Here is an 11,007-nt window from a genome sequence, read left to right on the forward strand (position 1 = left end):
ATTATATATCAAATCTTTTTTTTTCAATTTAATTACTATATTAAATTAATAAAACGAGAGACTTACTAAGTTGGTGAATTACTCTACTCATTTACCATTTTTCAGTATTTGTATTGTTGTATATAGTGACAGGCACGCGCTGTGGACATGATATCGAATCTGCCAGAGCACATCCTTCATGAAATTCTTTCAAGAACGAGAAGAAAAGATGCCATGAGGGCCAATATTTTGTCCAAGTTGATGCCATGAGCACATCCTTATTAGCATTCTTGAATCCAAATCATTGGTTTACCTCACCTTGGTTGGCAGTTTTAGACTTGTTAAATCATTATTCATAACAATAGAACCGCTAATAGGACACATGTACGTGGTCGAATGTAAAATATCTAGGCTTTCAATATCCAAACAATTTTACACATGTGCGGGCCAGGTCATGTGCACTATTCCACTATCTCCTCGCACTCCTTCCTTTTACTGATTTACATGCTACACAAGTTTCAAACGGGAGAAAGTTGATTAAACCTTAACCTGAAATATTTCATGACTCATATTTGACATGACAAGGCACTGGCAGGGAAAAAGAAAGATAGTTGCTTGAAAAATATATTCAATAATTCATAGCAGATGAAGATCTTGATGAGATAGGTTTTCCACACTTTACCAAAATCTCATCAGTCTCAGCAATTCTTCAACATACTGGTATGCATTTTACACTCAAACAACTTTTTCATACACTAGAACTTTTCATTTCAATATATCAATGATTTTGAATGTAATTGAAGAACATTATTTAATCCTTAGTAATTGTTTCTGTTAGGGGAGCTCAGAGATCTTACTAAGGAAATGGACAAAATTTCTGATCTGCCAAAGATGATCCTCCATGACATTCTTTCAAGATTGCCTTACAAAGATGCTGCAAGGACCAGTGTTTTGTCCAAGGCTTGGCATGAAACATGGTCCTCATTCCCCATCTTGGTCTTCCACGGCTTTGACCGAGGCGTGTTCTTGCACTCTGGGGATAGTAAAGATCCCCTGAAGATACAAGATCACAGAAGGAAAGTGAACAGCTTCCTCAACTCTGTGGACAGGACACTTGTTAGGTTCCACCACCACGGCTTCGCCATCAAAGAATTCAGCCTTAGTATGATGTTCTTCCATCCTCAGTTCATGCCACATCGCGTCGACCGGTGGATGAAGATAGTAGGTGAAAGTAGTAGTATTAAGGTCCTAAAGCTTGAACTTAAAGTTGTTGAACATCGCTTTGGATTTAAGTTTAACTACACGGTTGATAATTATTACTGCTTGCCATCAGATGTAGTGAAAGCAAAGTCATTAACTGAATTAAAGTTGTCGGGGAAGATTAGAGTGGATAAATTGTTTGCAAATCACAGAATTAGGTTCCCTTTGTTGCGGATATTGTCCTTAATTGATGTTTATTTGGGACATGAACAAGCCATGGAAGATCTCATTTCTGGTTGTCCTATGATTGAAGACTTAAAATTGGAGAACTGTGTTGGATTGGAAAATGTAAAGGTACATGATTTGCCTAAGCTAAAGTCTGCTAAGCTTTCTGGATTTCATGAAATTGATGTTGATGTGCTGAGTCTAGAGTTTCTTCAAATTACTAACCATGACACAGAGTTCCCTTGTGATATCAATATAGACAAGTGCAGAAATTTGAAGGTGCTTCTTTTAGAGGCTGTGAGTTCTGTTTTTGTCTCTAACCAATGGTTGCTTGAACTTTTTGACAAGTTTCCTTTCCTTGAGAGGTTGGAATTATGTTGTTGTATTACATCTGAGAGCCTAATGATCTCCAGTTCTAGGCTCAAGGTTTTGTCCTTCCAGGCTTGCTTTGAGTTGAAGGAAGCTAAGATCGATGCACCAAATTTAGAGTCATGTAGATATTTTGGAACTCACAGACACATGCCAGCAGCCATATCTTTTGTGAACTGTTCAAATCAGGTGGAATTTGATGCTGTCTTCGCAATCGAATATCGTCTGGATTTGGAATGGATTAGGGCATTTTTCCAGCACATAGAACCAAGAAATGTTACCTTGTCTCTTAAAATCATGAAAGATACATCTGTAAGTGTACATTACCAAATTCTGTTTTAGTTGCTAAAGTAAAACTTTACATGGAGAACTTTGATGTCATTTGTGTTGGTATTTTATTTTGGATGAGCAGATTGTGTTGAATGAAGATGTGCTACAAAATGTTCAAGTCCCTTTGCTAAGGATCAAACAGTTGAACTTATGGGCAGGTGAAGAAACTCAAGATTTGTGTGTGCTTCTTATCAATGGTTTGTTTTGGAGCTTCCGTCCTGCTATTGTTTCTTTGAACCTGAAATTCTGCAGCAGAATATTCGTTAAGGTTTGTCATTTATTCATTGCTCCTTAACTCCTAATTTAATTGTCCAATGCATGATCAATTGTTTCAGTGGTTTGATTCGTGAAAAATAAAAAAAACAAAAATAACTTGCAAAGATGATAAAAAGATTAAAGTAGCCTTCTAAAGATTTACTATGTTGACAGAATTGATAAATTGTTAAATGGACTGTGTATATTAAAATCAGCCACAAAGTCAGTCATCAGTATAAAATACATGCTAAAATATAAATACACGTTGAAAATAAATTAAATCACATATGTATTTATACACAAATACATTAGTGGTGGCTGATTTTAGTGTACAAATAACATTTTTGTTTGTTAATTAGTTTTGTTTTTGTTACATATAAAAGACTGACATGATACTATGTATGATTATCATCAATTGTATTTGCCAATTTTTTAAATCTTTAAAGGATTTTTTTGTCATTTTAGTTGTTAATTCTGAATCTTTAAAGGATTGTGTTAATTTATATATCAGTGCATGTTAAAAAAAATATTTACATATCCTTAAACCATATATTTGATACATGTTTCAAAAATATTTATAACATTTGTAGACACTAACATATTTATAATCTATTTTTTATAAATTAAATAATAATAAATACTTAATACTCTAAATAAGACATTTGTCTTGAATTAATCTATTTTTTTTTTATAAATGTTTACTAACTATTTCCGGAGAAAATGATCACTATGAATATTTTTAAAAAATTTAAAAATAAAAAATTTACTTTAGCTTAATATATAGTGAAAAGTTGAAGATCTAATTCTAGTTGTCAATTGGTCAAATCAACAACAGCTACTATTAGAGAAGCTAAGGTGCAACAACAAGGAAGAGAGATGCTGCAGTTCAAGTCAAATGAAATGTTGGTGGCATGATTTGAAAGATGTCAAAGTCAGCAGCTCTCCTAAGAAATATGAGAACCTCAGTGATTGTGAAGCACTCTTGGATTCATTGCCAATAAATTATTTTTCCCCGAATCTGCAGCTTAACTTTGAGTTAGAGTGGGACTGATTACAGTAAGACAACTTAAAATATAAAATTACAACTGCAATTTGTTATGTCGTTTTTGTTTTTCTTGCCTTCTTTGTGTTAGACTGTGGATGAACCAGTTGAAAGTAATTGATATGTTCTACTTTGACATTCACATCTAAATTTCATAATGCATAATGTTTTAACTTTCAACTATAATATAATAGAAAATTTCCTACGGCATAAAAAATAAGTTATGGTGTATAATACATGTTATTTCGCACAATTTTAACATTTTATATTAGAATAATCAAGTTTATCAAAGATTTTACATTAGAATAATCAAACATACCGTTAGAGAATATATAATCAAATGCTTTTTACAGTAGTACATGCAAACTATTTTCTGTGAGAGTAATTCTCCACGTGCAAGCAAATTTTATATCCAAGTGATTTGAGTAACGTATTTTTTTTTCTTTTTTTTTTTCTTCTTGCTCTTTTCTTTTTCTTCTTGTTTTTTAAATTCGAATTTATATAATGGATTATTTTTGGTTCATTTAGTATTATATAATAGTTTCGTTTTGATAATATTTTAAGATCATTTGACTGAATTTAAATTTATATAATATATTATTTTTTATTCATTTGATATTATATAATAGTTTTATTTTGATAATATTTTCGATTCATTCAATCACCACAGAAAATCAGAATTAATAAAAATATTAGTAAAAATGTTAGTGTTATTGGTGATGACGATAATGATGATGGAGGAGGATGAGGGAGAGATGGAGGTAGTAGAATGGTAGTGGTGACGATGAAGATAATAAAAAAAAAGAAAAAGAAGAAGACGAGAAAGTAGATGACAAAGGCTCGCAATCGTAAATTAAATAACTTAGATAAACTTAAATATAAAATTACTTAGACGTGTAGCAAAACACTCTTTGTATATACCCAACAAATATTCTTGTCTGTTAACTAATTAATTATTTATTTCTAAGATCTATGGAGTATTTTTTAACAATTGTATTATATATAAAAAAATTAGATATTAATTAACTATTAAATATAAAAATATATATTTAACAACTCATTTGTATGATACTACTATAAAAAAAATCTCCCCAAAAATCTTTTGATTGGCTGAATACTATAATTTTTAAAAAATTATAATTCATAAATTAATTTTAATAAACTAAAAATAAGGGTTTTATCACACCAAATCACTAATGAATACAATTAATATAATAAATAAAATAAACAAATATATTAGTAATTAAATCAAATACTTGTCAATAGAAATTATATTAAAGGTGAATAGAATTTGGATCCTCTAAATTTAAGATTTTTACTTTAAAGAATAAAGTAAAATCTCTTACTATTAAATAATTTTTTTATATTTTTTTTATCTCACCTATAAAATAAATTTAATAATATTTTAATCTATTTATATTCACCATACATTAGAAGATGAGTATATATTCTTTTATAGCTTGAGCGTCAAATCGATCTCTCCTTGAGGTTTTTTATTCTCTAAACCTGTTAAAAATATATATATAAAAAATAAAAACTAAAGATAAATAAGAGATAATAATAACAAATAAAAAAATAAAATTAAAAATAAAAAATAAAAAATAAAAAAATAAATTAAAATTAAATATAAAAAAAATTATTCTATTCTTTATTTAATTTTTTGATGCTATAAGAAACAACTTTTTAATTTAATTTATCCATACTATAATTTAAAATTCGAATTGAAAAAACTCCTCAATACTTTATCAAATTTCTCAGTATAATATGAGAAAGAATTCACTCAATCTAACATCACTTGTTCACGTCATGATTTCTTCAACAGAATAAAAAAATACTTTAATATTCCTTTAATTTCTCTATGCAACAACTACAATAGTTCAGGAGGTATTTATAACCTCTTATTAGGTTAAGATAATAAAAATCCTAAATTTACTGACATAAAATTCAATTTAGTAATTAAATAAAAAAATTAAAATATATCAAATTAAATTAAGAATAAAGTATATTTTTGTCTCTAACATTTGTGATTTTTTCAAAATTACTCATAACTTTAAATGGTAATTAATTTTGTCAATAACGTTTTCTGTTTGTATCAAAATTATCTTGGATGTCATTTTTATCTAAAATATTAGGGATAAAATCGAAAATCATTAGGAATAGTTTAAAAACAAATTGAAAATATTAATGATACAATTAAATAAATCGAAAACGTTAGGAATAAAATTGAATAAAATTTAAAAAAAATATATAAGCTTTAAAAAAAATGCTAACTTTAAATTAAATATTCTAAAAATATCAATCAATAACCTTTAAATAATACTTAAACTCTCCGTAGATAAGAATTAAAAGCTATATAAGAAATGACTTCTCAATCTAATTTATCAATACTATAGTTTAAAAATTCGAATCAAAAAAATTTCTCAATCTTCTATCCAATTTTTCAATACAATAAGAGAATAGATTCACTGAAGCTAACATCACTTGTCCATGTCATGATTTCATCAACAAAACCAAAAAGTACTTTAGTACTCCTCTAATTTTTATCTACAAGACTACTACAATCATTCAAGAGGTATTTATAGATTAAAATAATAAAAATCCTAAACTTACTGACATAAAATTCAATTTAATAACTAATTAAATAAAAAATCAAAATACATCAAATTAAATTAAAATAAAGTATATTTTTTTCCTCTAACACTTATAAGTTTTTTTAAAAAAATACTCGTCACTTTTAATAATGGTACTTAATTTTGTTCCTAACGTTTTTTGTTTGTATCAAAATTACTCTGGATGTTATCTCTATCTAAAATATTGGCGATAAAATAAAAAAGTTTAGAGATAATTTAAAAATAAATCGAAAATGTTATGCACACAATTGAATAAATCGAAAACGTTAAAAACAAAATTGAATAAAATAAAAAAAAGTATAAACTTTAAGAACAAAAAAATAACTTTATCCTTAAATATTCTTAAAATATCAACTAATAACCTTTGAATAATATTTGAACTCTCCGTCTTACGAAACATTTAAAATATGCATCAAAAAATATATACTTGAACACGATGATGATAGAATTAAAAGCTATATAATTGTAATTCATGCAATGCTACAACATTACCTGGTTGTTGTTGTTGTTTATTTGTTTGGTTTGGATTCATGTTTTCACCTAAACTCAACCGTGACTGTTGTGGTAACAAATTCATTGTCAATAATTCTTTTTGCGGCAATACTTCTCTGTCCTGCGGCGGCAACGCCGGTCCCGGCGGCGAATGATGCCTGCTACGTTGAGGATTCATGATTTGATTTTCCAACAATACATTATGAAGGTACCCAGGCCCAAGTGCAATTGAAGACCTATTATGAATCATTGCTTGTGGTGGTTGTTGCATCCCCGTTCTACTACTATGACTAAAAGCAGAAAAATTTGAATAATAATTTTGCATATTAGACTGAGATGGTGGTAAGTAGTTGATATAAGCAGACGCCATGGCGAGAATGTTGTCTCTCTTCACCGCGGCTCTCTCCAATTTGTGTGCATTCTGATGCCCTCCCAAAGCTTGGCTATTGGAGAATTTCTTGTTGCAAAACTTACACTGTAACCGTCTCTTATTTTGCGGATATTTTTTTAGTAGCTTACATGACTTTGATGATGGGGCAAGAAGCTTTCCACAATCTCTACCGTGGCTACTAGTATTGTCTGATGATGCCACCATGTTTCAGCTCTTGGTAATCAAAACTATGTATTCACAAATTCTATGTTTTTTCTTGTGTTGACTTTGACAAATTGTATGTGCTTATATAAAGAGGATTATCTAGGATATGATACTGTTGCCTTTTTAGTTCTCCTCAATTTTAATTTGAATTATATATATTCTTTCCAATTATAGTACAGTTTCGATTTAGTTAACTAAGTTATCATGCTATGTTATTACATATCAAATCTTTTTTTTTAAATTTAATTACTATATTAAATTGCATATGAGATTAATTTGAAATTCAATCCTAGATTGATTCTCCAACTAGGGTGTTTACGATGTAATTTAAATTGGTCTTGGAAAAAAAAAATCCATACAATTTGAAGTATATAATTTGTTGCACCTTGATTGGATCCGTTTTATTTTATTTCAAATTTAATTAAGTCTGATCCAAACTATTGCGCTTTCGATTGGTTTAGTTTATTTAGTTTTTAAAAAAAATTAAAATTTTATTATCAAAAATAAAAATAATTTTAATTTGATAAAACAAATAAATAAGTAAATCTCATTTTATTTTTACAAAATACTTACTAACTAATAATAGTACATAAATAAGATAAAAACGCGTAACAAATTAAACATTTTATATGTAAAATTTAAATTTAATAATAAATAATAATATTATATTACATTTGAATTATATATATTCTTTCCAATTATAGTACGGTTTCGATTTAGTTAGCTAAGTTATCATGCAATGTTATTAGTTTATTACATATCAAATCTTTTTTTTTAAATTTAATTACTATATTAAATAGCATATGAGATTAATTTTGAAATTCAATCCTAGATTAATTCTCCAACTAGGTGTTCACGATGCGTTTTAAATTGGTTTTGAAAAAAAAAAAATCGATTTGAAGTATATAATTTTTTGCACCTTGGATTGGATCAGTTTGATTTGATTTTTAAATTCAATCAAGTCATATCCAAACTACTGCGCTTTTGATTGGTTTGGTTAATTTAGTTTTTTAAAAACAATTTTAAAATTTTATTATTAAAAATAAAAATAATTTTAGTTTGATAAAACAAATAAATAAATGAATTTCATTTTATATTTACAAAATACTTACTAAATAATAATAGTATATAAATAAGATAAAAATGCACAACAAATTAAACATTTTATATTTAAAATTTAAATTAAATATTTATAAAAGATATATTTATAAATTAAAATTGATTTTAAATAAAGTTGACTTTTTAAATGAAAAATTAGTTTTTTATTCCATCTTTAAATGAAAAAACAATTGTTTTTTTAAATCAATTTTTATTTTAAAATTGGTTTAAAATTGATTTTTTTTTTTTGTTACCAGTTAATAACCGGTTTCCTCATTCAAGGAAGCAAGCTAACTAAAGCTTCTCTATTGATAAACATTGAAATTATTGTTCTCACCCAAACAGTATTCATGCTATACCAAACACTTATTTCATCTTACGGCTCAGGCGAGAAACCCCGGTGGTGATATGACTTCATCAGAAAGGTTTAAGGCATTTGAGGTCTTACAGCTCTAAGTTTCATCGTGATGTCATATTTAGAATTGAAGTATATTCTGTCTTACAATTTGCAACATTGAAAGGAAGGGTATAATGGATGGTACTGAACAAAACTTGCAACATATGAAAACATTCACTCATCGAAAGTGCCCCATAACAAGGTATTTCAAGAGCCATGTTATTCTTTCCACAATAGAAACAAAGATGAAATATATACTACAACACTGAATAGCATTCTAAGTAACAACACCAAAATTTGGCAATTCATCTACCACGGTCTTAACTCTTAAAAGTCATCATTCACAAAATCATAGCTCTTTGCTGAACATGTGATCTGAAAATTCTTAAAGGCATGCTACAACACTGTATTATAAAAAGGTTAAACCCAGTACCATATGAAACCAAAGGCAAAAACTCAGAAAATCAATATTAATCTTAACAAAATTGCTGCCACATTTACTCTAGCTATAAGTTATTTTTATCGGATTAAACTAAATTAGATTCAACAACAACATTTATCTACTAGCATATAATCCAAAATGTAGCATTTGGTAAAACGCAGCGTTTGGAAAACATAATCTCGAAAATGAAACTATAACAATCCAAACAGATCCTGAATAAACTCAGAACACATATAAGCACCAAAACTAATAATTAAACATCTTTAGAAATGTAAAATGAAAAAAAAAAAGGGCACCATTTTTTGAAATGCTTAGAATCTGAGCTTGGTGAAGAACCAACGATTCTTGCCGGTCTTGAACCTCTCCTCGAGCCTCTTCTTGGTCTCTTTAAGCGCCGCAACCTTCTTGTCCTTCGACTGAAGCGACTCGACCGTAACGGCATCCTTCAAATCCACGTCAAGCGTGTAGCGCGTGGGCATCACGTGCTGGTAGTTAACCATCTTAACGAACGCCTTGACGCGCGACTTCTTCGCCGTCTTCTTGGCGGAGTCCCTCTTCACAACCTTGGAAGGGTACTTCTTGATCCCGGCGACGAGGCAGTGGCCGTAGGGGCGGTCGCGGGTGCCATCGTCGAAGGCGCGTATGATGACGGCTTTGCGACCCGCGTATCGGCCTTGCAGCACGATAACCGCTTTGTTTGGTTTCAAGAACTTCACCATCTTCCTTCTTCTGCTTCCGCTGCGTGTTCTTGGTTATGGAGGAAGAGGAGCGAGGCGTGTTAAACCCTAGATCTAGATGAATATAAAATCTAGTATGATTGGGCCTGTGTCGAAAGACTGGGCTCAGTGTATTCAGGATGCAAGCCCACAATCTATTCTCACAAAAACTTTATACATGCCCAAATTTTCTGACAAAAAAAGTTTTCCTTCTTGTTTGCCAATTGCTTAATATTATTTTATATTCTTATCAGAAATGATTAAAAAATATTAAAGAAACAAACGTCGTAAATATGTTTGAGGAATGTAACTTGGATGACAAATTTTGATGACTATTAATTTAAAAAAAATGTTAGTTATACAACACTAATAAGTTTTTAATCAGTTTTTAATCAAATTTAAATAATATTTAATTATTTTTTTATTAAAATATGTCTTTATTTTGTAGATATATATCTATTTTAAAATTTACCCACTTTATATTATAGTTAATTATTGTGACTTTGTTTTTTTTACGTAACTTCAGTAACAAATAAAGTTTTTTATTCCTTATTCTATGGACATTCACACTGTATTAGTGAATCTAAAATAAAAAAGGTTCTTTCTTACTGAATTCTCTCTCTCTCTCTCTCGTCTTCATTGGTGAAGACGTATCACCATCTTTCAGTTGAAGCACTTTCTCATTCTGCATTGATAAAAGATATTACTATTTTTCACACATGTATTTATGTAATTTGTTAAAAAATATATGTTCAACATTTTTAATTATATTTAAAAATAAATATAAAAACTCTATTCTTATTTAATTGGAACAAAGTTAATCTTATTTATTTTTATTAATAGAGTTGTTACAAATAAAGTACTTTGTACGTAAGTAATTTGAATAAAAAAGAAAAAAAAATTGGAGTTTAAGAGGGAAGATGTAGATGGTATAATCATAAAAATTTTGTTGTTATTTTTCAATTATAACACATCTGATAGTATGATATTTTATTCAAAATATTTTTAAAACACATCTAAAATTAAACTTAAATACACATTCAAAATTATAAGAATACACTCTAAATATTTTATCAACACATCCAAAATTCATGTAAAAAAACTTATATATGTACATAAGAACATAATAAACAACATAAACACATCCAAAATTAAATATTGACACATTTAAATTAGATTAACATTACAACTCTAAAAAACACTTCTAATATTATACATAAATTTAAAAAAATAGAAT

General features: G+C 28.4%; 3 protein-coding genes across 4 annotated transcripts; 1 reads left to right on the plus strand and 2 right to left on the minus strand.

Annotated features, from left to right (window-relative positions):
* The first annotated feature begins 336 nt into the window (after positions 1 to 336).
* Positions 337 to 3,510, plus strand: LOC107464174 (uncharacterized). Of its 2 annotated transcripts, none has more exons than XM_052253831.1 (4): positions 337 to 699; positions 828 to 2,085; positions 2,186 to 2,371; positions 3,194 to 3,510. In XM_052253831.1, the coding sequence occupies exons 2-4, from the start codon at positions 844 to 846 to the stop codon at positions 3,407 to 3,409; spliced, it is 1,644 nt and encodes a 547-aa protein (XP_052109791.1). In that variant the 5' UTR covers positions 337 to 699; positions 828 to 843; the 3' UTR covers positions 3,410 to 3,510. The 2 variants fall into 2 exon arrangements, with proteins under 2 accessions (XP_052109791.1, XP_052109790.1); XM_052253830.1 differs by having other exon boundaries at positions 338 to 699; positions 818 to 2,085.
* Positions 3,511 to 6,478: 2,968 nt separating this feature from the next.
* On the minus strand, positions 6,479 to 7,117 carry LOC107464128 (zinc finger protein 1-like). The gene has a single exon (XM_016083036.1). The coding sequence runs from the start codon at positions 7,115 to 7,117 to the stop codon at positions 6,479 to 6,481; it is 639 nt and encodes a 212-aa protein (XP_015938522.1).
* Positions 7,118 to 9,049: 1,932 nt separating this feature from the next.
* Positions 9,050 to 9,839, minus strand: LOC107464188 (60S ribosomal protein L27). Its single transcript, XM_016083116.3, has one exon. It carries the CDS (start codon positions 9,771 to 9,773, stop codon positions 9,366 to 9,368), a length of 408 nt encoding a protein of 135 aa, XP_015938602.1. The 5' UTR covers positions 9,774 to 9,839; the 3' UTR covers positions 9,050 to 9,365.
* Between the last annotated feature and the right edge of the window lie 1,168 nt (positions 9,840 to 11,007).

Source organism: Arachis duranensis, chromosome 9 (assembly GCF_000817695.3).
Source record: "Arachis duranensis cultivar V14167 chromosome 9, aradu.V14167.gnm2.J7QH, whole genome shotgun sequence".
Lineage (NCBI taxonomy): Eukaryota > Viridiplantae > Streptophyta > Magnoliopsida > Fabales > Fabaceae > Arachis > Arachis duranensis.

Bases quoted from the DNA above. Each gene is read 5' to 3' on its own strand.
- LOC107464174 (XM_052253831.1), top strand. From the start codon at position 844: ATGGACAAAATTTCTGATCTGCCAAAGATGATCCTCCATGACATTCTT. The intron at 2,086-2,185 runs GTAAGTGTACAT...TTGGATGAGCAG, and splicing joins AAATCATGAAAGATACATCT to ATTGTGTTGAATGAAGATGT. The intron at 2,372-3,193 runs GTTTGTCATTTA...AATCAACAACAG, and splicing joins GCAGCAGAATATTCGTTAAG to CTACTATTAGAGAAGCTAAG.
- LOC107464128 (XM_016083036.1), bottom strand. From the start codon at position 7,117: ATGGTGGCATCATCAGACAATACTAGTAGCCACGGTAGAGATTGTGGA.
- LOC107464188 (XM_016083116.3), bottom strand. From the start codon at position 9,773: ATGGTGAAGTTCTTGAAACCAAACAAAGCGGTTATCGTGCTGCAAGGC.